At 40.4% G+C, this 27,304-nt stretch overlaps 1 protein-coding gene across 1 annotated transcript in view; it reads right to left on the bottom strand.

The window, feature by feature from the left end:
- Positions 1-396: 396 nt before the first annotated feature.
- Positions 397-27,304, bottom strand: part of QDPR (quinoid dihydropteridine reductase) — a 236,801-nt gene continuing 209,893 nt past the window's right edge. The window contains exon 7 of the mRNA XM_058193642.1: positions 397-562. Coding sequence (XP_058049625.1) covers positions 412-562 — 151 coding nt within the window. The 3' untranslated portion in view covers positions 397-411. The remainder of the gene's footprint in view (positions 563-27,304) is intronic.

The raw sequence follows: 27,304 nt of genomic DNA, 5'->3' as shown, positions 1-27,304 counted from the left end.
TTCTTACATTTGTTTCAGTGGAACTTGTGAAGTGGGCTTCTGAAGAGATAGTTCAGATTTCTGAGTCATTCTGAGCCTTCTATCTAAGTCAATTGGATGTCTCCTTCTGTTCAACCAAGTTCTGTGGCTTTGCTAAAAGGCTTTGTATAAAGCAATTGGTTTGCTTTCTGCTATCTGCAAATCATGAATTTTCAAAACCTACTCTCTCCAGATCTGCTAACATAAGGACAGTTACAGTATATTGTCAAGGTTCTGACTGACAAACCCAACCCAGCAAGCACTGACAAGAAAATCCAATCTCTTAATGCAAAGCTTTATTGAGTACATCATTTCAGCATAGCATGAAAATAAAACCAGCTCTGGGGAATCTCCAGGCAATTCAGTATAATTATAGAATCCTCCCTCCTCCCATTATTGTAGGTCACATTGTCCAGGTGTTGTTGTGGAAAGATCTGGTGAGCACCGGTTGAAATGTCCTTGGTTCTCATGAGACCATTTCTTGTTATCATCTTGAATGCACATTCCAATCTCTCCCTCTCTTCCCCCCTGGTCTGTTGGAAAGCTGTGAGGCAATGAAAATGAAAGCAGTTTGAATACACTTCAAAGCTTGATTTAATTTAGAATGCAGATGAGTGATAGAGATTGTGCAGAGAAGTGAAATTCTCTTCCCCAAAGAGTTTTCCATTATCTAGCAGAGTGGAGTTTATATCTAGAACAGGAGTAGATATGTTGTGTCCCCCCCGAGCCAGGCCTCCTGCCAGAAAGTTATTTGGAAAGTGAGGGGGAAGGGCCATCAGGACTTACCTCGGGAGCACCAGCTTCCCTGGCTCAGCTCCAGGAGCCAAAGGCAGGCTAGGTGGAAGAGATAATGAGGCCTCCATCCCCTGACTCTTTCCCCCCCCAGGCCACACCTCCAGACCCAGCTGATGGCAATCAGGCCTGGCTGGACCCTAGGTTTCATAGGCAGGAGAGGCGGGAACAACAGAAGCAGGGGTGGAGCAGGCCTAGGAAGTGCTGAGTCATGGAGCCACACCCCACAGGATATAAAGGCAGCAAGAGCTGCTGTGCCTCTTCGTAACAGGTAAATTAACTACTTAACTAAGAGCTGAAGTACTGTTTGTTCCTGGGTGACTCATCGGCATTGAGGGAGATAACAGAGACACTTGGCAGATGCTTACTAGTTTGCTGCCAGAGCTGACAGTGCCGGCTAATTAAGCCATCACTCGGACGGAGGCGAGGGGGGATAGAACAAGATACTTTCCATCAGAGATGGAACTCAACCAGATTTACTCCCCGAAACTCCCCAAGTGGGCAGGCAGAAGGAGAAAGAAGTGAAACAATTATCTTAAGTATATTCATCCTGCTCTTTAAAGAAAAGTGCCATTTAAAAAACCCCACAAAAGGGGTACGTTTTGGAGAGGGACCCTGAAAATTTACCAAAAGGAATCCTGATATAGTAAAAGATTCTCTTCTCCACATGTAGCTTCTAGGAGGAGAGCTGTGTACTTTAAGATGGGAAAAATCCAAAGTCTGATTGCATTTTTTCTCAATAAATATAATAGTAATAACAAGCTTTTGCTTCTGCATTTTATATAATTTGTTAGTTGTAAATGGTTCAACTAGACACCTGATCCTTGTTCTTTGTGGCCTCTGATGAACAGAAGAATGCCAGGGTTCCAAGTAACAGCCCAGGTAAAATCAAAACTCCAAGGCCAGAGGCTTCCTCAAAGTGCAGATTTATTAGGCATGTCATATTGGTACAGTTGGTGAAAACCTGACTCTGAAGCTCCCCAGGTTTTCCCCACCCAATTCAACATTCTTACCCCCACTACATACAACCATCATGTGCCCCAATCAGGTCACAGTCCCAGACCCAGATGACTCCCATCCACGCCCCACCAGGTGCTGGTGAGCGTGTCCTTGTTCCCAGAAGAAATAATACTATCTGTACTCCCCCATCCCTCTCCCATAGCTTTATCCAGCCTCACTGTGGCAACCCTGAAGATGTTCCAAGATGGCTCCAGAGTTGAAAGGCTGCCCCTTCTCAAGCGAAAAGGATGTCCTGAAAAAGGGAAGGAAAAAAACCCCATAGGGAATTAATTTACTCCACTTCAGCCTCCCTGGTAACTCTTTGGGCTTCCCAGGATACTTGTCATGAAACTGCTTGACTAATCTATCAGATTTCACATTCCAACTTTTCACCCAGGTGGCCTCAGACAGGGGATAGGCTTTCCAGCTGCTCTGAACGACCTAATAAGTGTAGGAGTCTAAGCTGTATGGCAGTGGTGAAATTTACTACCAGTTCTGTGGGCATGACAGGGGAAGGATACTGCAAAATCCCCATTCCCTCCCCACTCCTGGAGGAAGGATATTGCAAAATCTCCATTCCCACCCCACTCGGGCCAGCCAGAGGTGGTATTTGCTGGTTCTCCAAACTACTCAAATTTTCCACTACCAATTCTCCAGAACCTGTCAGAACCAGCTGAATAGCATCCCTGCTGTATGGTCACAGGGGTTTATCCCTTTCACTATTAGAAATGGCCCCAGAAACTTGGGACCTAGCTTTCGACTTGGCCACTTCAATCTCAAATACTTTGTGGGTTTTTTTTAAAAAAAAATTTAAATTTTTGAACAAACATAAAAACATAACATCATCTTCAATTACAAATACAGTGTGTCTATATTACAAGTCTTTTGTGCTTTTTCACCATATTCATAATTTGTAATTTACCTAATTACACATTTTATCAATCTAGTATATATCTAAATATTTTTATCCTCCTTAATCATGTACTTAACTATGGCTACTTCTTCCCTCACTTCATACAAAATGTTCTAAAATTTAAGTTAATTTATATTGTATCATTCATTTTATCATCCTGAATCAATCCCATAATAATATATCTTTATGTTATATATGTATTTCTGCAATTCTTGTATTATAAAGCCCTCTACCAAACTTTATTACTATGTTTTTTTTATCTAGCCATTGATATAATAAGTCCCATATCTTATAATATTGTATATCTTCCTGTTCTCTAATTTCAAATGTCAATTTACTCATTTCAGCACATTCCATTATTTTCTTAATAAATTCATCCTGGGTTGGTATTTTCTCATTTTTCCAATTTTTAGCAAACACAATTCTAGCCACTGTTACTACATTCACAATCAAATATCTCAATTCCCTATTATATGTTTCAGGTATAATCGGGGTGAAATCTAAAAATTTTCCCTACTGGTTCTGTGGACGTGGTTTAATTGGTGGGCATGGCTTGGTGGTCAGATGACGGTGGGCGTGGCCAATAACAATAAATAATAAAAATAATAAACAAAGTATAAAAAAACAATAAGAGGTACCAAAAACCAACTTTCACACTTTACACACACACAACACAACACAACACAACACAACAGACACACACAATGTAAAAGCAGCTGCACTTCACACTTCACACTTCACACAGCCACAAAAAGCTCAAAAACCAACTTTCACACTTTACACACACACACCTCACACACACATACACAAAATGCCACATACAGCTTTCTGAGATTTTGTGTGTTTGTGTAGTTAGAGTGAAACACTACAGAAACACACCAAATCTCAGAAAGCTGCACAAATATTTTATTTTATTTTATTTTATTTTATTTTTTTATTTATTTTATTTTATTTTATTTTATTTTATTTTATTATTATTTTTTGGACTTCAATTCCCAGAGTTCCTCAGCCAGACAGCATTAATCACTCAGTGGTGAAATAGATTAGCTAAGTTTAGATTAGTTCTGTCTCGTGCTAAAAGTGAAACTGGGGCTTTCCGGCTGTGAGAAAAGCCATGAGGTTGGTCAGTAATCAGGTAAGTGTCTTAGACTCTTTTAAAAGGAGGTTTTCTACATGTTTTCTACAGAAAACATGTTTTTTAAGGTTCTGCTGATGAGGAACTCAAGTGAGATCCCCAGAGTAGCCTTTAATTTTAATTTTTAAGTTTAAAGGCGGCCGATGTCAGCTGAGGGGCGGGATCCTCAAAGGCTTTTTTTTTACTTTTAAAGGCAGGTGTCAGCTGAAGCAAAACTGACTTTTAAAACTAAAAAACAAACCCTCTGCTGATGGTGCGGCTCAGGCAGGGGGCGGGGCCAGGGATTTTTGCTACCAGTCCTCTGAACCAGCAGCCGCCATCGCTACCGGATCGTGCGATCCCGTCCAATCCGGGAGCATTTCACCCCTGCAGCAAACTGTATGTGCCACTTACCATGAGGCCTGGGGTATTGCAACGATGTCATGACACCAAACAAGCCAGCCATTTTGGGTTCCTGAAAGCACTACACCTTACAAGGTGGCCGTTCTGGTGGCCATGGATGAGGACAACATAGAAAGCTATGTCAAAAGCTGTCTTGTCTACAAAGCTACAAAACAGTGGACAGGGAAACCACTTGGTCTCTTGCAGGCCATGGCTGACCGCTCCAGGCCATGGGAGGAGATCAGCATGGACTTCATTGTTGATCTACCAGAAAGCAATGGACACACTGTGATATGGACGATTATAGACCTTTTTTCCAAGCAGGTCATTTCGTGCTGTGTTCCAGCTTACCCTCAGCACAAAGGATCCATGGCATTCCACAGCACATCTTATCAGATGGGGGGTACAATTTACTGCTCAATTCTGGCAAGATTTCGTCTGCATGATCGGATCCTCCCAAAGTCTCAGCACAGCATTCCACCCCAGCATAAATGGTGCAGCAGAACAAACAAATGTATCTGCAGTGCTATCTGCAGTGCTATGTCATCTATCAACAGAAGAACTGGGCAGACATCCTCCCATTCACGAAGGTGGCCTACAACAATGCAATCCACAGCAGTACCAGTTTCACCCTGTTCCAGGTGGTTGAAGGGATGGACTTCATCAACCGAGGGCCCAAGATAGGTGTGGCGGGGTGGCGGTTGTTATTAAGGAGAGTCTAGAACTGAGGGAGACCACTGTACCTCAGATTGCCTGCTGTGAATCCCTCTTTGTGAAGTGGAGTCATAGGGGTCAGATGGGCTTGTTGGTCACGTACCTGGCTCCTTGCTGCGTGACAACAGCCCTGCCCGAGCTGTTGGAGGTGCTTGCCGGGGTGGCGGTTGAGACCCCCAGACTTATGGTCATGGGGGACTTTAACTTGCCATCGACCGGCATGTCATCGACGACGCCTCGGGAGTTCATGGCCTCCATGACAGCCTTGGACCTGACGCAAGTAGTTGATGGTCCTACTCACATTGGGGGAGGCAAACTGGATCTGATTTTTATCTCTGGACAGTGGCGGAATGATCTGGATTTAGGAGATCTAGTTACTGAGCCTTTGTCATGGTCAGATCATTCTCTCCTTCGTCTGGACTTTCGGACCGCCATTCAACACCGCAGGGAGACGGGACCAATACATTGGTTCCGTCCCAGGTGCCTGATGGACCCGGAGAGGTTCCTGATGGAGCTTGGGCCGTTCCCTGAGGGTCTAGCCCATGGCACGGCTGAAGAACTAGTCGCGGCTTGGGAACTGGCTGTGGCTGGGGCTCTAGACCGTGTCGTGCCTTTGCGGCCTCTGACCCGGTGTAGGTCTCAACCAGCTCCTTGGTTCTTCGAGGAGCTGAGGGAGATGAAATGCCGGAGAAGACACCTAGAGAGTGCCTGGAGATCCAGCCGTTCGGAAGCTGACCGGACACTAGTTAGGTCATATAGTAGGACCTAACTAGTGGCATTGAGGGAAGCGAGACGTCTCTACGTTTCCTCTCTCATTGCGTCAGCAGATAACCGCCCGGCCGCCCTGTTTCGGGTGACCCACTCTCTCCTTCAACAGGAGGTGCGGGATGACCCTTTACAAGGGTGTGCTGAGGAGTTTAGTGGTTATCTATACGATAAAATTGTTCAGCTTCGGGATGGGTTGGATCAAAATTGGGTAGATCCAGAAATTGGGTGAGAGGTCGGAGATTCGTCTTGTTGAGACTGTTTGGGATGGATTTGACCCTGTGGCTCCTGAGGACATGGACAGGTTGTTGGGGAGGTTGAATGCCACCACATGTTTACTGGACCCGTGCCCCTCCTGGCTGGTACTGGCCACACAGGAGGTGACACGAGGCTGGCTCCGGGGGATTATTAATGCTTCTTTTTTGGAAGGGTTTTTTCCTGCTGCCTTGAAAGAGGCGGTGGTGAGACCCCTCCTCAAGAAGCCTTCCCTGGACCCAGCTGTTTTAGGAAATTATCGTCCGGTCTTGAACCTTCGCTTTGTGGTGAAGGTTGTAGAGAGTGTGGTGGCACGTCAATTACCCCAATATCTGGATGAAACTGTCTATCTAGACCCGTTCCAGTCCGGCTTTCGGCCCGGATACAGTACGGAGACGGCTTTGGTCGCGTTGGTTGATTATCTCTGGAGGGCCAGGGATAGGGGTTACTCCTCTGCCCTGGTCCTATTAGACCTCTCAGCAGCTTTCGATACCATCGACCATCGACCATGGTATCCTGCTGCACCGGCTGGGGAGTTTGGGAGTGGGAGGCACCGTTTATCGGTGGTTCTCCTCCTATCTCTCTGACCGGTCACAGACGGTGTTGGCAGGGGGGCAGAGATCGACCCCGAGGTGCCTCACTTGTGGAGTGCCGCAGGGGTCGATTCTCTCGCCTCTCCTGTTCAACATCTATGAAGCCGCTGGGTGAGATCATCAGTGGTTTTGGGGTGAGGTACCAACTGTATGCTGATGATACGCAGCTGTACTTTTCCACACCAGGCCACCCCAACGAAGCTATCAAAGTACTGTCCCGGTGTCTGGAAGCCGTACGGGTCTGGATGGGGAGAAACAGGCTCAAGCTCAATCCCTCCAAGACGGAGTGGCTGTGGATGCCGGCACCCCGGTACAGTCAGCTGCAGCCGCGGCTGACTCTTGGGGGTGAGTCATTGGCCCCAATGGAAAGGGTGCGCAACTTGGGTGTTCTCCTGGACGGGCGGTTGTCTTTTGAAGATCACCTGACGACTGTCTCCAGGAGAGCTTTTTATCAGGTCCGCCTGATTCGCCAGTTGCGCCCCTTCCTTGACCGGGATGCCCTATGCATGGTCACTCATGCTCTTGTTACCTCTCGCTTGGATTACTGCAATGCTCTCTACATGGGGCTCCCCTTGAGGAGCACCTGGAGACTTCAGCTAGTCCAGAATGCAGCTGCGCGGGTGATAGAGGGAGCTGGTTGGAGCTCCCATATAACACCAATCCTGCGCACTGGCTGCCTGTGGTCTTCCGGGTGCACTTCAAGGTGTTGGTTACCACTTTTAAAGTGCTCCATGGCTTAGGACCGGGTTACTTATGGGACCGCCTACTGCCACCGTTTGCCTCCCACCGACCCGTGCGCTCTCACAGAGAGGGACTCCTTAGGGTGCCGTCCGCCAAGCAATGTCGGCTGGCGATCCCCAGGGGAAGGGCCTTCTCTGTGGGGGCTCCCACCCTCTGGAATGAACTTCCCCCAGGACTCCGCCAACTTCCTGACCTTTGAACCTTTCGCCGTGAGTTGAAGACATATTTATTTATTCGCGCAGGACTGGCATAGAATTTTAGATGTTATTCAGTTTCTAATTTTTTAGTGGGTTTTACTGTTTTAAATATATTTTAATCTGGGCCAAATTTAATAAGTTTTTTAAATATTATTTTATCTTGTATTTATTCTGCTGTTCTGTTTTATCTGGCTGTGAACCGCCCTGAGTCCTTCAGAAGAAGGGCGGTATAAAAATCTAATTAAATAAATAAATAAATAAATAAATAAATAAATAAATAAATAAATAAATAAATAAATAAATAAATAAATAAATGGCCTCATGACCCCCCACTGCCCTAGTAGTCGGCAAATAACATACCAGAAGTGTGGGGTGATGTGAAAACAGCTCTACAGAAGGTGGCCGAAATTCATAAGGCCCAGGCAGAAAAAAATGGGTGTCCTATAGGCCGTTTCAGGTGGGGGGGCTAGATTACCTATCCACGGAATATCTCTGGTTGAAAGTGCCATACAAGAAACTAGGACCAAAGTACTTGGGCCCTTTCACGATAGTACAGGTAATCAACTCTGTCACCATGAAACTAAAGCTCCCACCCTTGCTGGGGAAGGTGCATCCCGGGTTTCATAGTAGCCTCCTTTTTTAAAAAAAGGTTTTTTTTATTTTTCAATTGCGAACATAAACATTTCATCTGTCCATCTGCAGTGTGTCGTCTGGTTACAAACATCTCTGTGTAATATCATTCACCATTTTCCATCTTATTCACATTCACATAATATTATTTTGTTAAGCTTAATATTATAGTATATTAAACATTTAAACATTATAATGTTCTCCATTTTCTTCTTAATATAATAATAATAATACATTTTAACATTAAACATCCTTATTCTCATTATATATACACTAACAATTTCCTTTTTATTTACATCTTAATGTATTTTTACTTTCTCTTTAATCTTCTTCATTTCCAAATTCCTTTTTTTCCTCCAGTCATTGATAAAATACCTCCCATATCAAATAATATTCAGTTTGTTCTTTCTCCTTAATTGCTAATGTTAGTCTGTTCATTTCTGCACATTCTAATATTTTCCTCATCACCTTCTCATCAATGGGAATCTCTCCACTTTTCCAATGTTCTGCAAATACAATTCTAGCTGCAGTTAATACATGAATAATCAAATATACATTCTCTTTATTATAAATTTCAGGTAAAATTCCTAGCAGAAATATTTCTGGGTTCAATTCAATAAGTCGCTATATCATCTCTTCCAACCATGACTTGATTTTTGTCCAATACTTTTTTGCTTCTCCACATGTCGACCTGTGACATATGATAGTATGATCCAGGTATTTGGTGGGTCCTTAAACATTTTCGCCAACCTCGCCAGTAGTAAATGCCATCTGTAAAACTTCTTGTACAAGTTCTCTTTATATGCAGTAGACATTGTTAATTTGTAATTCCTATCCCACAATTCCTGCCATTTATCTAATTCTATCGTGTAGCCAAAGTTTTTTGCCCATGCTATCATTGTCTCTTTTACTTGTTCCCCTTCCAATTTTATACCCAATAAGTAGCTATACAATTTTTTTATTAGTTTTTCTTCTGTTCCTGTTAAAATCCTATCTAACTCCATCAATTCTTTGTAAAAGCCCTATATTTTAACATCTTTTTCATATATACGCTCACTTGCAAATAAGATGGATGAAATACTCCTCTTAAACAAATACTATTCTGATTTTCGCAATTCAGCAGTCCTATGCTTCTCTGAAACCTGGTTAAATGAATCAATTGAAAATAGCAGCCTGAACATTCCAGGGTTTCAGATTGAACGATCAGATAGGATTCCAGAAACATCTGGTAAAAAGAAAGGAGGAGGCTTATGCCTATATATTAGCAGAAACTGGTGCCAAGATTTTAAAATAATTTATAAATTCTGTGACAATAATTTAGAGACTCTAATTATCAACTGCAAACCATACTATTCGCCTTGTGAGTTTTCTAATTGCTGTTTATGTCCCACCACAAGCCTGTGTAAACAAGGCATTATGAACTCTAGCTGACCAAATCATGGAGGCTGAAGCCAAACACCCTGATTCACTGGCCATTGTTTTGGGAGATCTAAAGAAGGCAAACTTAAGGCAAGAGCTACCAAAATACTTTCAGGATGTCAATTGTCCCACCAGAGGCAAGAATACTCTAGACCATTGCTACACAACACTAAAAGATGCTTATCGGTCTTTACCACGTGCAGCAGTAGGACACTCTGATCATTGTATGATTCATCTTGTACCTGCTTACAGGCAAAGACTTAAAGCCACAAAACCAATAATTAAATCAGTGAAGACCTGGACGGAGGAATCAAAATTAAAGCTACAGGCATGTTTTGACTGCACTGATTGGAATATTTTTAAAGATACCTCTGCAGACCTGGATGAACACACAGATACTGTAACATCATATGTCAGCTTCTGTGAAGACCTATGTGTACCTACAAGGAACTTGCGAATATACAGTAACAACAAACCTTGGTTCACACCTAAACTTAAGCAGCTACGACATTCCAAATTGGAGGCCTACAGAAAAGGTGATAAAATGCTGTACAATCAGGCCAGAAATGCACTAACAAGGGAGATCAGAGCAGCAAAAAGAAGCTACTCTGAAAAGCTAAAGAATCAGTTTTCAGCAAATGAACCAGCAAACATGTGGAAAACTCTTAAAAATATCACCGGCTATGGCAAACCTCCTTCCCAGGCTGAAGGTAATCAACAACTGGCAGATGACCTGAATGAGTTTTACTGCAGGTTTGAAAGGAAACTACAGCCACCTATCTTCACAACCCCCATCTCAGACACACCAACAACAGCCAAGCCTCCTACAACTGACCCCATTTCATTGGGTTCACAACCCCTAGTGATCACAGAAAAGGAAGTGCAGGACCTATTTCACAGACAAAAGCCAGGAAAAGCTCCAGGCCCAGACAAGATAACTCCTTCTTGCTTAAAAGTCTGTGCTGACCAATTGGCCCCCATCTTCACCCATATTTTCAATAAATCACTAGAGATGTGTTATGTTCCTTCTTGCTTCAAACGCTCTACCATCATCCCAATGCCGAAGAAGCCCACCACCAAGGAACTGAATGACTACAGACCAGTTGCTCTAACATCTGTAGTCATGAAAACCTTTGAAAGGCTAGTGCTTTCCTACTTGAAAACCATCACGGATCCGCTGTTAGACCCCTTTGCAATTTGCATACCGAGCAAACAGATCAACAGATGATGCTGTTAATATGACTCTGCACTACATCCTACAGCATTTTGAGTCTCCAAAGACCTATGCAAGGGTCCTTTTTATAGACTTTAGTTCAGCATTCAATACCATCATTCCAGACATTCTTCTAACTAAGCTAAACCAGCTACAGGTACCAAAACAGACTTGTAAGTGGATCACAAACAAACAGGAAGCAGCAGGTGAAGCTAAGCAAGATCACATCAAATACCTGTACAATTAGCACAGGGGTCCCCCAAGGCTGTGTGCTCTCCCCACTTCTCTTCTCTCTGTATACCAATGACTGCATCTCCAATGATCCATCTGTTAAGCTACTGAAGTTCGCAGATGACACAACAGTGATTGGTCTCATTCGAGACAATCACGAAACCGCATATAGACGAGAGGTCGAACGACTAGCCTTGTGGTGCAACCAAAACAATCTGGAACTGAACACACTCAAAACTGTAGAAATGGTGGTAGACTTTAGGAGAAACCCTTCCATACTTCCTCCTCTCACAATACTAGACAACACAGTATCAACAGTAGAAACCTTCAAATTTCTAGGTTCTATCATATCGCAAGATCTAAAATGGACAGCTAACATCAAAAACATCATTAAAAAAGGACAACAAAGAATGTTCTTTCTGCGCCAACTCAGTAAGCTCAAACTGCCCAAGGAGCTGCTGATCCAGTTCTACAGAGGAATTATTGAGTCTGTCATTTGCACCTCTATAACTGTCTGGTTCGGTTCTGCAACCCAACAAGAAAAACACAGACTTCAGAGGATAATTAGAACTGCAGAAAAAATAATTGCTACCAACCTGCCTTCCATTGAGGACCTGTATACTGCACGAATCAAGAAGAGGGCCGTGAAAATATTTATAGACCCCTCGCATCCTGGACATAAACTGTTTCAACTCCTACCCTCAAAACGACGCTATAGAGCACTGCACACCAGAACAACTAGACACAAGAACAGTTTTTTCCCGAAGGCCATCACTCTGCTAAACAAATAATTCCCTCAACACTGTCAAACTATTTACTGAATCTGCACTACTATTAATCTTCTCATCGTTCCCATCACCAATCTCTTTCCACTTATGACTGTATGACTGTAACTTTGTTGCTGGCAATCCTTATGATTTATATTGATATATTGACCATCAATTGTGTTGTAAATGTTGTACCTTGATGAACGTATCTTTTCTTTTATGTACACTGAGAGCATATGCACCAAGACAAATTCCTTGTGTGTCCAATCACACTTGGCCAATAAAAATTCTATTCTATTCTATTCTATTCTATTCTATTCTATTCTATTCTATTCTATCTAGACTATCTGCACAATTGAATACCACATTATAAATAACTCATTTCTTCTTTCGTTTTAAGTCCCCCTTCCTCATTCAAAATATCTTTATATCTGACAATAGTTCCCATATTAATAATATTTGGGTGAATTAATGCTTCCATTGTTGAAAGCCAAACTGGTATCTTTAAATAATGTTGTTCTTTAATTTTCTCCCATACCAATAGTAATGTGTTCCTTATATAATGTCTCTGAAAATATCTATGTATCTTATTTTTCCCATACCATAAAAATGCATGCCATCCCAATTGTAAATCATGTCCTTCCAAGGTCAATAACCTTATATTCCTCAGTACAATCCATGCTAGTGTTGCTGCCTGATAGTACAATTCCCAGTTTGGTAGTCCAAAGCCTCCTCTGCTCATTTTCTAGATCATTTTCAAGCCAATTCTTGCTTTTTTCCCTTGCCAAATGAACTTAAGAATTATTTTATTAAGTTCCTCAAAATATTTCTTTTCCAGCTTTATCTGAATTGTCTGAAATAAATACAATATCCTTGGCAATATATTCATTTTAATTGTTGTCAGTCTTCCTACTAAAGATAGTTGCAGATTCTTCCACTAGTAGCCCCCTGAAACTGGTAGAGGAGGGCAACATTCGAGCCTATTTCCAGGGCTGGTAGGGGAAGACAGATATGAGATAGACTGGGTCCTAGACTCACGCCTCTATAGGGGAAAGCTTCAGTACCTGGTATGGTGGAAGGGTACCCAGTCATTGTTGCTTCCTGGGTGGCAGAGCAGGATATGCAGGCCCCACGCCTGGTTACCCGGCTCCACAGACACTATCCCGACAAACTGGGGGGATGCATGTCAGGGTGTTGTGCCTACCCCTCTGTGTCCTATCTTTCAGGTGCGGTCCTGGTAGAGGGGACCCACCTGTCAAGTCCCGATCTGGGGCTTGCCATACCTGGGGGGTATGCCATTTCTTTTGCCGGCGGGCAAGTGGAAAGCAAGAGGAGCTGCAGAGGCTGTGGCGGTGGAACACGCTGGGACAGCACCGACCAGCTGCTCATTAGCTGAGGATTCTTAGGCACTGGTGGTGGTGGGGCACATCAAGGCAGCACTGGCCAGCCATCCAGCAGTAGTAGCGGAGAGCGTGAAGACCATGGCTACTGCGGCAGTGCTGGGATGTCCAGGCCTGTCAGCCTCTGCTTACTATTTTAAGTGTTTAGTTACGTAGTAGGGGTGTTTAACTGTTTTATTACTTTGTTTAATGTTTTATTGCTACTTCGTTGTCATACAAGATTAATGAGGTTGTGGCTCTTTAAGGGCGCTTCGGCTGCCATTTGAAAAGAGGAGGGAGAAGGAATTCAAACAGTCAGACGTGCGTTGGCATCAACGAACTTTGCATACCAGACAGAAGGATAACATTGGAAGAAGAATATCATGTGGCCCTTTGAGGAGGAGGGAATTGGACTATTTAGTTTGACCTTTGGAGGGAGGAGGGACGAACGGGGGGATATGCATCTGTAAGTCACACCTACATTCAGATTTTGCTTTATCTTGCTACTATCAGACGTACTCAGTAAAAGTACCTTTCTCTATTACCATATGGAGTCGGGGGTTTCCTTTCTTGGGTATTGATCGGAGGCAAGCTGACAAGGCCAGAGCAACGCAGCCGCCCATCAGTTGTTCACCCCGTCAGCTGCCCACATGTCTCCATGCATCCAGTCCAGGACTCTACCAGTGGCCTGAGGCCCACACCCGGATGTCAGCCACAGATGGCTGGATGCTGTGTGCCAGCAGGTATGGTTGGGCAATCAGCAGGCGTGGGCCTGAGCCACTAAATGCGCTGGGAGGCAAGAGCTCCCAGCACTGACTTTGCACAGCTCTGTGCATTATACTTAATGTGTACCAAGGCTCTGGCCTATGAGTGAGAAGTAAAACCTGGATTCTTAAGATGCTGAGTTGCCTGTTTGCTTGACTCCTCCCTGGTCCAGGCTTGGACCGTTTGAGAATAGAATTTAAGCAGGTTCAGTTAAGATTTCGGGCAGTTACTGAATAGTCTGGAGAGGATATCAGATCAAGGATGATTAAAGCCTTGGCCCAGTAATGGGATTCAAATAATTTAACAACCAGTTCTCTGCCCTAATGATTTCTTCCAACAACCAGTTCACCAAACTGCTCAGAAAGTTAACAACCGGTTCTTCCGAAGTGGTGCGAACTGGCTGAATCCCACCACTGCCTTGGCCCCATTAAGTAATTGGTAGGGAAATCTTTGACCTTGAAATAGACAAAATTTATAGAGTAAACTCCAAATTTTCTACTATGAGAAAATTACCAAGGGATATTTTAGTCCACTTGGTAAGAAGAATGAGAGATGTTTTGGATTGCCACTTCAAATTTAAACTAAGAATGGAAAATGTGGATATAATTATTTTGAAGGAAACCCCCATTAGAATTTGGAAATAAAGGAAATTTTATTCCTTTTTTACTGATATTCTGAAGAAGAGAAAAATTCCCTTCCTCTGGTACAAACTTGAAGGAGTGATATTCACTTATCAAGAGCAAAGATTTACACTGAACTTTTTAGAAAAAGCGAAGGATTTGTTGATTTTATTTATTTATTTATTTATTTTGTCACAACATCATACAAAAAGATTATATAGTATATACACATATAAACATATATAGGAAGAAGAAAAGAAAAACAATAGGACAGGAATGATAGGCACGTTTGTGCGCTTATGCACGCCCCTTATGGTCCTCTTAGGAATGGGGTGAGGTCAATAGTAGAAAGTTTTTGGTTAAAGCTATTAGGATTATGGGAAGAGACCACAGAGTCAGGTAAAGTATTCCAAGCACTGATGATTCTGTTGCAGAAGTCATATTTTCTGCAATCTAGATTAAAGCGGTTTACATTAAGTTTAAATCTATTGGTTGCCCTTGTATTATTGCAATTAAAGCTGAAGTAGTCTTTGACAGGAAGGACATTACAATAGATGATTCTGTGAGTTAAACTTAGGTCTTGTCGAAGGCGACGGAGTTCCAAGTTTTCTAAGCCTAGGATTTCAAGTCTGGTGGGATAAGGTATTTTGTTGTTTTCAGAGGAATGGAGAACTCTTCTTGTAAAATATTTCTGGACACGTTCAATTGTATTGATGTCAGAGATGTGGTGAGGGTTCCAAACAGGTGAGCTGTATTCTAGAATTGGTCTAGCAAATGTTTTATATGCTCTGGTTAGTAGTGTGGTGTTTTGGAAAAGAAGCTACGCAAAATTAGGTTTACAACTCTTAGAGCTTTTTGCTATGTAGTTGCAGTGGCTTTGGCACTTAGATCATTTGACATGAAAACTCCAAGGTCTTTAACGGGATGGGGTCGTCTGTAAGGTAATGTCCATCTAGTATGTACTTAGTTTTAGAGTTCTTTTTCCTATATGTAAGACTGAGCATTTGCTGGTTGAAATTTGGAGCTGCCAATTTTAGACCAAGCGGTTAGATGGTCAAGGTCGTTTTGAATGATAGAAGTGTTGTCTGTGGTGTTAAATAGTTTGACATCGTCAGCAAAGAGAACACAATTACTTGAGATATGGTCACAAAGATCATTAATGTATAGAATAAAGAGTGTTGGTCCAAGGACGCTGCCTTGAGGAACTCCACCTTGACAGGAACAGGATTTGATAAAGCATTGCCAATTTTGACCACTTGTTGTCTGTTAGACAGAAAAGCTGATATCCATTTGTGGAGGGGTCCTGAGATGCCATAGGATGTTAGTTTAAGGAGAAGTTTATCGTGTACTACTGAGTCAAAAGCTTTGCAGAAGTCTATGTAGATTGCATCTATTGATTTGCCTTGATCTAGATTTGAAGTCCATATGTTTTTGCAGTGGAGAAGTTGTAAGGTACATGATAACTTTTCCTGAAACCAAATTGTTTGTTGGAGAGTAGGTTGTTAGTTTCTAAGTGTGAGGTAATGGATTGATTGATGATAGATTCCATGACTTTGCAGGTGACGCAGCAAAGGGAGATCGGTCTGTAGTTTTCACTAAGCTGGGGTCTCCTTTTGAAGATGGGGATGACTGTGGCTAGTGACCAAAGTTTGGGAAGAGAACTGGTAGTGAAAGCTTTATCAAAGATAATACTTAGGGGTTCAGCTATATTAATGGAAAGTTTTTAAGAAATATGCACATAGACCATCAGGTCCAATAGAAAGCGATGGTTTTAAGTTGTGAAGAGCTTTACCAACGTTGTCTTCTGTGAAATCTATATGAGTTAAATCATCATAGTCATTGCTGGTTCGTTTGTGGAATGTTGGATATGTGTTATCGGAGTTAACAAAAACTGAGCCAAAGAAAATGTTGAAGAGGTTTGCTTTGACTGTTTCGTCATTGCATTCTTTGTTGTTAGAATCTTTTAGTGGTGGGATGGATCTTGAATCTTTAAGTTTATTGTTGACAAAATTATAAAAGGCACGATTGGAATTTGTGCGTAGAAGGTTTTCTTCTTGCTTGGTGTGGTAATTTGTGCATTCAGTTTTTATTTGGTTGCATATGTTTCTGTAGCGGTTTCTGAAGTTTGTAACATAGCCTTTTTTGTTTCTTTTCCAGAGGGATTTTTTTTTTGATTGAAGTTTTTTTATTGATATGGGTAGTTTGTTTTTCTTGGACATGGTAGTCATTCGTGGTACATATAATTTAATGACTCTATTGATCAAACATAAATTAATTTTGGACCCAGCTGATGAAATGGACACAGACAAGCAATTAGGTGTAGATCAACCTCAAAAAATTGGCATTGAAAGAAGACTGAAATGAGATGTTAGTAGAAGAATCTGCTAGTCTACCTAAAGGTGGAGATTAAGTTTATTACATGGAATATCGATGAGGCAAATGACCCTTTTTAATCATAAAAAATATTTCAATTCCTAAGGAAACTCAATGTTGATATAACTTGCTTTCAAGAAACACATATTAAAAAACAAGATAAGAAGTATTTAATAACTAAAAGATTAGAGGAGGAATTTATATCTGCTGGTTTAAAAAAGATTGAGTTATTCTATATATAAAACCGCAATTCAAACTTAAGTTACTTTTATCAGATGACCAACGTTAGATTTGTAGCAGTGGAAATTGAATTTAATGGAATAAAATCAATAGTAGTTGGACTTTAGAATAGAATAGAATAGAATTTTATTGGCCAAGTGTGATTGGACACACAAGGAATTTGTCTTGGTGCATATGCTCTCAGTGTACATAAAAGAAAAGATACGTTCATCAAGGTACAACATTTACAACACAATTGATTATCAATATATCAATATAAATCATAAGGATTGCCAGCAACAAGTTATAGTCATACAGTCATAAGTGGAAAGAGATTGGTGATGGGAACTATGAAACGATTAATAGTAGTGCAGATTCAGTAAATAGTCTGACAGTGTTGAGGGAATTATTTGTTTAGCAGAGTGATGGCCTTCGGGAAAAAACTGTTCTTGTGTCTAGTTGTTCTGGTGTGCAGTGCTCTATAGCGTCGTTTTGAGGGTAGGAGTTGAAACAGTTTATGTCCAGGATGCGAGGGATCTGCAAATATTTTCACGGCTCTCTTCTTGATTCGTGCAGTATACAGGTCCTCAATGGAAGGCAAGTTGGTAGCAATTATTTTTATGTGCCAAATAATGGTAAAAGTAAATTTTTGAATACTTTATGGATCTATTATTACCCTTTTCATATGAGAATTGGCTTATTTTGGGGAATTGGAATGGAGTGATTTCCCCAGTTTTGGATAGAACATCTGCCAAAGGGATTAAACCATTCCAAGGGTAAATTACCAAATACTTTTTTGAGACAATTGACAATCTAGCACTAATAGACTCATGGAGGCAAAGAAACGGTTCTGCTCAAGAATATACTTTTATCTCAGAATGACACCAATCTTTTTCAAGGATTGATGATGATGATGATGATGATGATGATGATGATGATGATGATGATAATAATAATAATAATAATAATAATAATAATAATAATAATAATATCAGAATTGGAAGGGACCTTGGAAGTCTTCTAGTCCAAACCCTACATCATTTCAGACAAATGGCTATCCAACATTTTTTAAAAAATTTTCAGTGTTGGAACATTTACAACTTCTGCAGGCAAGTTGTTCCACTGATTAATTGTTCTGTCAGGAAATTTCTCCTTAGTTCTAGGTTGCTTCTCTCCTTGATTAGTTTCCACCCATTGCTTCTTGTTCTACCCTCAGGTGCTCTGGGGAATAGTTTGACTCCTTTGTGGCAACCCTTGAGATATTGGAACACAGCTATCATGTCTCCCCTAGTCCTTCTTTTCATTAAACTAGGCATACCGAGTTCCTGCAACTGTTCTTCATATGTTTTAGCCTCCAGTCCCCTAATCATCTTCGTTGCTCTTCTCTGCACTCTTTCTAGAGTCTCAACATCCTTTTTACATCGTGGCGACCAAAACTGAATGCAATATTCCAAGTGTGGCCTTACCAAGGCATTATAAAGTGGTATTAACACTTCACGTGATCTTGATTCTATCCCTCTGTTTATGCAGCCCAGAATTGTGTTGGCTTTTTTGGCAGCTGCTGCACACTGCTGGCTCATATCTAAATGGTTGTCCACTAGGACTTTAAGATCCCTCTCACAGTTACTACTATTGAGCAAGGTACCACATATATGGTACCTGTGCATTTTGTTTTTTTGGCCTAAACGTAGAACCTTACTTTTTTCACTGTTGAATTTCATTTTGTTAGATAGTGCCCAATGTTCAAGTCTTTCAAGATCTTTCTGTATCTTGAGCCTATCTTCTGGAGTGTTGGCTATTCCTGCCAGCTTGGTGTCATCTGCAAATTTGATGAGTTCCACATCTATCCCCTCGTCCAAGTCATTGATGAAGATGTTGAAGAGTACTGGCCCTAGAACAGAGCCTTGGGGTACTTCACTGCATACTTCCCTCCATGTGGATGTAGTTCCATTGAGGACTACACGTTGAGTGCGGTTGATATGATATGGACTTCTAAAAATCTTATCAATAAAATCCTAGAAATTGACATTTTATCTAAATCTTTTTCTGATCACAACCCAGTTCTTTTGGTACTTAGAAAAAACAGTTGGAGTTACAGATGGAGATTAAACAAATCTATCTTTCAAAAGGAAATTATTGTAAAGGAATTTAACAATTGTAAAAAGAAATGAAATGAATATTTTGATAATAATCAGGGCAAAGGAACAAATTTAATGACTATTTAGGATGCTAGTAAAGCAATTATGACGAGTTATTTTATACAGTATAATTGCCTATAGAAGAAACAAATCCCAGGAAAAGATGGAAAAGATATTAGATAAAATTAGACAGAAAGAAATTGAATTGCAAAAGACACTTATGGACTAGGGGTGAAATCCAGCAGGTTCTGACAGGTTCTAGAGAACCGGTAGCAGAAATTTTGAGTAGTTCATAGAACTGGTAGCAGAAATTCTGAGTAGTTTGGAGAACCTGCAAATACCACCTCTGGCTGGCCCCAGAGTGGGGTGGGAATGAAGATTTTGCAGTATCCTGGCCTGCAGTGGGGTGGGAATGGAGATTTTGCAGTATCCTTCCCCTGGATTGGGGTGGGAATAGAGATTTTGCCGTATCCTTCCCCTGCCATGCCCACCAAGCCACACAACGTCCACCAAGCCACGCCCACAGAACCGGTAGTAAAAAAATTTTGATTTCACCACTGCTATGGACTCTAAAATTTTACATCAAATCAAATTGTTACAGTAACAACTATCTATGTTACAAGAAATAGAAATAAGATTGAGATTAAAATAAATGTTGATTTTTATAACCACTTTGTTAGATGTGCCATTCTAAGAGTTTGGATTAAATATAAAATGAGGTTTTCTTTGGGTGTTCCCCAGGAAGCCTTTTTTAGAAAAGAAATGATGGTGAAGCTGGACTGGTGGACTTATTTTCAAATAATAACTTTTCATTTTGATGATCCTATCCTCAAGTCTAAGGAGGAGTTAGAATCAGAAGGACATGTCTGCCATTGGTTTACATATTTACAATTTTTTTAAAAAAAGATTTAAATTAGATAAAAAGAATTATGGGTTTGAATTTGTTAAAATGAATTAGAAACCCTACTGTGTGGTAATGACGAACATATTATTGCTAGGGTCTATAAATTGTTATTGAATTTGAATTTGGAAAATGAATATGTAAAAGATTTTATGATTCAGTGGGCAAGGAACTTGGGAATCCTTGAACAATGGGATGAAAAATTTAAAATTTACACTAAATTATAATTTAAAAGAAAATTGTTATAAGATGATGGATATGGTGGATATGTGATAAAGCAAAGAAATATTGGAGTAGGATTCATGTCCTAATACAGAAGATTTTCAAAGTGAATATAAAGATAAAACCAGAATTTTTTCTTTTGGGTTTAATGGAAAAAGACTTGGGGGGGGGGGAAATGGAACTTCAATGTTATATATGCTGATGGGAGCAAGACTACTCTATGCACAGAAATGGAAAGTCACCTCAATCGCCACAATGGATGAATGGCTGCAAAAGTTGATGGAGTTAGCAGAAATGATTAAATTGACTGCTTTGATTAAAGAAAAAAACACAACTACTACTGTTTCTACTTGGAAACAGCTTCTGGACTTTGTGCTTGAGGTGGAAAAAAGTGAAACTTTGATTTTGGGTTTTACCTATTACATAGATTTATGGTTATAGAAATGGCTAATTTATACTATTATGTGAAAGTAAAAAGTTGAGGTTTTATTTATTCTACTGCACCAAAGGCAGTTGGAAAGCAATATCTTTTGTTTTTCTTCCATTCTACACTTTTCCCTTCCTTTTTCCCTCCCCTATTTTTGCTATTACTTGCTTTTGCATTTTTGTATTTTATATGACAAAGTAATAAAAACATTCCACAAGGACTTCTTAGTTCTAATCTGAAAATATTGTAATAGTCACATTTGGCCAGCTAGTCTGGCATTATGACCAGTTGTAAAATTTAAAGCTTCTTGGTTTGTTCTTCTTAGAAGGATTGGTCAGTGACAAGGTGATCAAGTTGCAACAAACTGACTCTGTTGCAACAAGCAATGTACAGTATTCTTCTGTGATCTGTCATGATAGCAGTTATAGCTTGATTCCACCAGTTTGCTCTAGCAATTCAATCTAAAGTTCAATCACATTTCAAAATATCTAAATCAGCCCTTCTCAACTGGGTTCTGCTTTTTTTTTAAAACTCCGTGTGTACAATACTAGCCTTAGAATGATGGGCATTTTTACACACTGTAAATTAGGTGGAAATTAGGAGAATAACAGAACAGAGTTGGAAAGGACCTTGGAGGTCTTCTAGTCCAACCTTCTGCTCAAGCAGGAAACCCTACACTATTCCAGGCATTATCATTTGACTGTCCATTCCAGTCCAGAAATTTCCTTACAGTAAAAATTATTAAAAAATGGAACAGCTTACCTAATGGTGTTGTGGGTGTTCCATTGCTGGAGGTATTCAAGAAAAGATTGGGCAGACATTTATCTGAGATGGTATCAGGACTCCTGCCTTTGGCAGGGGTTTGGATTAGAAGACCGCCCCCAAGATCTCTTACTATGATTCTACGATACCAGCTTATTGCCTTGCTATAGATATTTATATGCAGGAATCTCTGAGACCCGAAAATTATTTCAAAGGTTCCTCCACAATAAAAAGGTTGAAAAGGGCTGATTTAGATAGACAATCAAATGGTATGAAGAGCTATTTATTAGTTCACATTTCCCCATACTAATGGTTTACAAACTTTCTTTTTAAGCCATTGCATGTTTACTAATGAACACTGAATAATGATCACAGCATTATGAATTGGGGTCTTCAAGTTGTTACATAGTCTCCAGGTCCTCAGGAGAATAAGAGATACTAATTTTAATTGCTTTGGATCAGACAGTATTGGAGATTGGACAGCATTGGAGTAGTAATTCCTCAAATATTGTCCATTTTCATCTTCAGTTTTTGGATAATTCACCATATTCTTGGTCTTTCTTTCTCCAAAATTATATCTATGGTTCTTACTCTTTTCCCAAATTGTTGTGGATATTTCTGAAAACTGGCCTAAGAATCCCAGCAGTCATATGAGAACAGTTATTTTCCTTAGCTCCCATTGATAAAAAAGATCCCTTTGGATGATTAAAAAGCCATCAGCCTAAGGCAGGATTATCTCCAGAAGGTATTTACCATAACTAGTTCAGAAAGTGAACCTTTGCTTCAAGGTTATCTGAGCTTCAGAGCATCTAACAGGACAAACTGAGATGTAACAAATAATAAGGTGAAAATATTCCAGGATATATTTTGCAAACGTCTTGCAAAAAAAGGAAAGAAAAGACTTTCAGTGTCTATTTTATATGTATGACATGACTGTGAAAAGAAATACAAAAATCTAACTATAAATAGGAAATAGTTACTAGGTGAGCTTCTGTGTTATTTGGTTGGTAGCTGAGTTCCCCAGATTACAGTGCAAGGCAGATCTAAGCAGCTGTAGAAAGCCCCCCCCCCAATTCAAATATTCTTTATTCTTAATATTAAAAAGAGGCAGGATAAAACATTCCCCCAAAGGAGAAAAATCTTAACAAAGGGAGAAAGCAGCTCCAGTCTTCCTGCCATAGGAAAATAACTTCAAGCAGAAGCCTAAAGAGGCTGGTCTTTTGGAATGGAGATTTTGTATCCATTCAGAAAGACTGGGCCATTCTATTTATAAGCAGAGAGACTCCAAATAAGCAATACAATTAGGCAAGCCAGAGCTGACAAGATTAGCTCAGACAAATACCTAGTCCACAATTGGTATAATTATTGTAGGTTTATGGCATTCCTGAGATTATTTCAGGGCTATAACAATAAAAAAGAATTAATAAAAATTACTCAACTTGAGGTTTATCTCAGTCACATGGGAATTGGTTGCTGGACATGAAAATGAATGCATAATCCAAAGGTTTATTCTTCAGCATTGAAAATGGCTCCAACAATTCATTGTTTGCAGAATTAATATAGAGTAATTGTGGATAACATTAATGTAGCATCACATTTAGATAGATGAGAGAAAGGGGGGACTTCCTGCTGAGATCACAGCAAGATTAGACACGAAGAGCAGGTCTCCACACTCCCATGCCAAGTTCTCCCTGCTGGTGGGCTCTGAAAGGAGCCAAACCCACCTTGGAAGGGCGGTGAAGCAAAGAGGAATGCCCTGCGAAGTCTCGGAGAGTTGCAGCTCTCCTGCTTGACCTTTTAAAGGCATGTTTCAGCTGAGGCAAAACCTTCTTTTAAAAGTAAAAAAAACAAAAAACCCTCTGGTGATGGTGCGGCTCAGCAGAGGCAGGGGGGCGGAGCCAGGGATTTTTGCTCCTGGTCCTCTGAACCAGCAGCTGCCATCGCTACCGGATCTTGTGAGCCGGTCCGAACCGGGAACATTTCACCCTTGGTGACACCCTTCAGGAGTTGGGTATTTATTGATGATACATAAATACAATAATAAGGAAAAAGGGGGGTTAAATTCCTGTATAAGGAATTGCTGAAAGTAGAGTCATAGGAAGGAAAGTGATATGGATACTTGTTTGTAGCAGTGGGGGGTGGTATTGTGAAAAGGGTGTTGGCCCAGATATGGGCTGGGAAAAAGAAATCTGTAGTGTTTTTGTCTAAATGGATGGATCTTGTAGTGAGAGTTGGCCTTTGTGTATACAGGCGGTAGCTGCAACTGCTATATTAGTCGAAGAAAGTAGGAAATTAACTTTTGGAGGGGCATTGGTATTAAGTAGTCCCTATCAGGTGCGGACAATCTTAATGCAGAAATCCCAAAGGTGGTTTACCAATGCTAGGCTTTTGAAATATGAGATTATTGTGTTGTCTCAAGAGAACCTGGTTCTCTCGACTGATAGGAATTGAAATCCAGCAGAATTCCTGTCAGGGGAGAGGAAAGAATGGGGCAATGTGGAACACAATTGTGTGAAAGCAATTGATTTACAGGCAAAAGTCCGAGAGAATTTGGAAGATAGACCTGTAGAGGGTGGTATCAATGTATTTACTGATTTGTCTTCCCGGGTGGAGAAGGGGAAGAGATTGAACGGATATGCAGTGGTGAATGGAGACACCACTGAAGTACTGGAAGCAGAATGGTTGTCATCTGATTGGTTGGCACAAATATGTACAATGTTTTATTTGCTTTATTGCAAGAGTAAAAGTTGTTAACAAGTGAAGTGGTTAATATAAATACTGATTAAAAGTATGTGTGTGGAATATTACACACCTTTGGAAAATCTGGATAGAAACAAAGCAAGTGAATTTTATAATAGCTTTATAAAAGGTAGCCGAAGGCCCAGAATGGCTAGCTATCATTAGGGGAGGAATTGATGATCTAAATCCCTGGTTTGGAATTTGATGTGAAATCTGTGTTCACTAATGAGGAAGGAAAACAAATGGTGGAAGTAAGGGTGAAATAGGTAGATGATAAAATTGTGAACAAGCCTGTGATGAGAAACATAATTGACTGAGTAAACCTATTTGGGAATAAAAGGGTTATTAATTTTGTTAAAAGGAAATACATTTGTAAAGGTATGTATACGATAAGCAAGTGGGAGAAATTGTATACATCACGTATGAATAAATGAATAATAATAAACATTAAAAATATGCGTAAACAAGTAACTAGGGGTAGAGATTTGGCCATGTGGCCAACTCAAAGAATTCAAGTGAATTACACTGATATGCCAGCGGTAGGAGCACTGATATATTTGCTGGTACTAATGGACTGTTTAACTGGATGAGTGGAAGTATGTCTATTTACAAGGGAAAATGCTCAAATGACAGTACAAATAATACCCAGATATGGGTTGGATATTGATAGTGATGGAGGTATACACTTCTCTGTCCAGGTGATAAGAAAGGTAATGGAGTAATTGGGGACTGATTGGCAATAAAAATATTGGCAACAGAAACATTCAGTAAAGAGGTTAATGATGGAGCTCCAGGTTCTCTGGACAAAATGTTCGCCTTTATCTCTTTTCTATCTCAAGAAATGGAAATGTCATTCCATTTGTCATATGATATGTTTGGATTACCTTATATTGGTAGTGTGGGTGTACCTAGAATAGAACTTAATTTAGAACAAAAATATATATAGGGACTGTCCCAGTGTTTTTCTCGTTTAAGGTTTAAAGTACTACTGGCGCAGATTCCTCTTCTTGATTTTCAAGTGTACGGAAGTGGTGACTGGGTCCTGAAAAAAATCCATAATGGAAAAGAATCTACAGCCAATATGGGAAGGACCATTTCAGGTGCTGTTAACCACTGAGGACTAAGGAGAGAGACTGGATATATCATTCCGGAATTAAAGGACTGGTGGATTCTCCTTATGAATGGACAGTTACAATGGATACAACGAGCCCATTGAAATTGACTGTTAGAAGACAAATATCTGACTGATGGAACATTGGGTGGTTGGATTAGAGATTTGGTTGGGGGTAATAAACATTTTTCTTGTGTTATTGATTGTATTAAGAAAGGAAATAATTGAATGGTGTAAATCAACGCTATAATATCCAGTGGATGTAAGTTCCCAACAATCAGTTGAAAGACTTGAAGTCTTATGGTAAGCTTTTGTGTGTTTATACATGTAAGACATACTCTGGGTTGGGGGCCTAGTCCACTAGGAAGAGTAGTGCAGTAGTGATGGTTGTTGCCTTGTGGGAAATTATGCGATATATACAAGTAGGAATGGGGACTTATGCTGTATTGCCTAGTTATCCTATAACATGGCAGCAGCTGTGTTTCCATACTGGACTTGAGCAGGAGTGTTCCCTGGTGCAAGAACCACTAACACTGATTGAAATTACAGCTGAAGCTGGGATATATATTTAATCTTCTTTAAGTGATGGCATATGTTTGGGTGAATGACCAAGGTACATATGACATAGTAAACCAGTATAAAGATAAAGATTTATCTACTGAAATAGAATTCTTATACAGTCAATGCACTGAGGGGTATGGTAATTATACAACTTCATATAAAATGTTTCATAGCCTGGAAGAGGGATTACATTTGCCATACCTAGGATTGAAAGCTCTCTCCAAGCATATGTTTTTATGTGGAAATATAGCACTAAATGTGCTGTTGGATAAATGAAGATAGCTCTAAACAGTTCATTCTTTTGTGCAGAGGGAGAGACTACTGTCTCTGATATAATGTCTACATGTTCTGTAGGGGTGCCAGTCCCTGAAACTTCTTTTTCAAGGAAGCAAAGATCACCATAGGATCTAATAATTATAATGTATCACAAGTAATTACAATTTTTGGAAGTCCACTAAAGCCTAATAAATGGACTAACAAGAAAAATTTGGTAATTGCAGTAAAAAACATACTCCCAGCTTATGATTGTGTGCTTCACAACCAGCTAGAATGGGGACATGAAAAGGTGGTATATGTTGCTGTACCTACTGAGCACATGTTTACTTGTTCTGAAGGGGAGGAAGTAGATGCCACAGGACAAGTGTTGTACATACCTAGAGGATTTTTTTTGGTTATTTGTGGTTTATACGTTTATGCATACATACCTTCTAATGCAATCAGTGGTCCATGTACTTTTGGACATCTGGCAACCTTTATGGTAGTTGCACATTTCAAAGATATTAATCAGAAAACAGAGTTTTACTATGAAACGATAAATGCAAGCCTCTATCATAGTAATGAGATCACATAAGATTATGACAAAGGTATCTACACATGAGGGGACATTAAATACTGTACCTAAGACAGGGGATGGGCCATATGTGTATGAACATGGACATGTGGAACCACATAAAACCAGGAGGGAAATCCCATTTGATTATCTATGAACCTGTGAGACCTATCAAATGGCCAATTATGCCTGTGGTATATCCATTTGACTGTATGGAGGAAAAGATATATATAGTGATAAAAGAGCTACACTAAATGAGGCATTTGATGCTAAATGTAAGGATGAAATAGTAATATCAAATAAGATACAGGCGGGGCACATCAAGGCAGCACTGGCCAGCCATCCAGCAGTGGCAGCAGAGAGCGTGAAGACCTGTATCAAATAAGATACAGGCAAGGCTTTTAGGAATGTTTCCTTGGATGGCTACCAAAAGTAACCATTTGCATATAGGACACCTTGCTTGTGTTTTAGTGACGTATAAAGGAAACATCATTG

Source organism: Ahaetulla prasina, chromosome 8, assembly GCF_028640845.1.
Source record: "Ahaetulla prasina isolate Xishuangbanna chromosome 8, ASM2864084v1, whole genome shotgun sequence".
NCBI lineage: Eukaryota > Metazoa > Chordata > Lepidosauria > Squamata > Colubridae > Ahaetulla > Ahaetulla prasina.
This window is presented reverse-complemented; position numbering and strand designations above follow the sequence as displayed.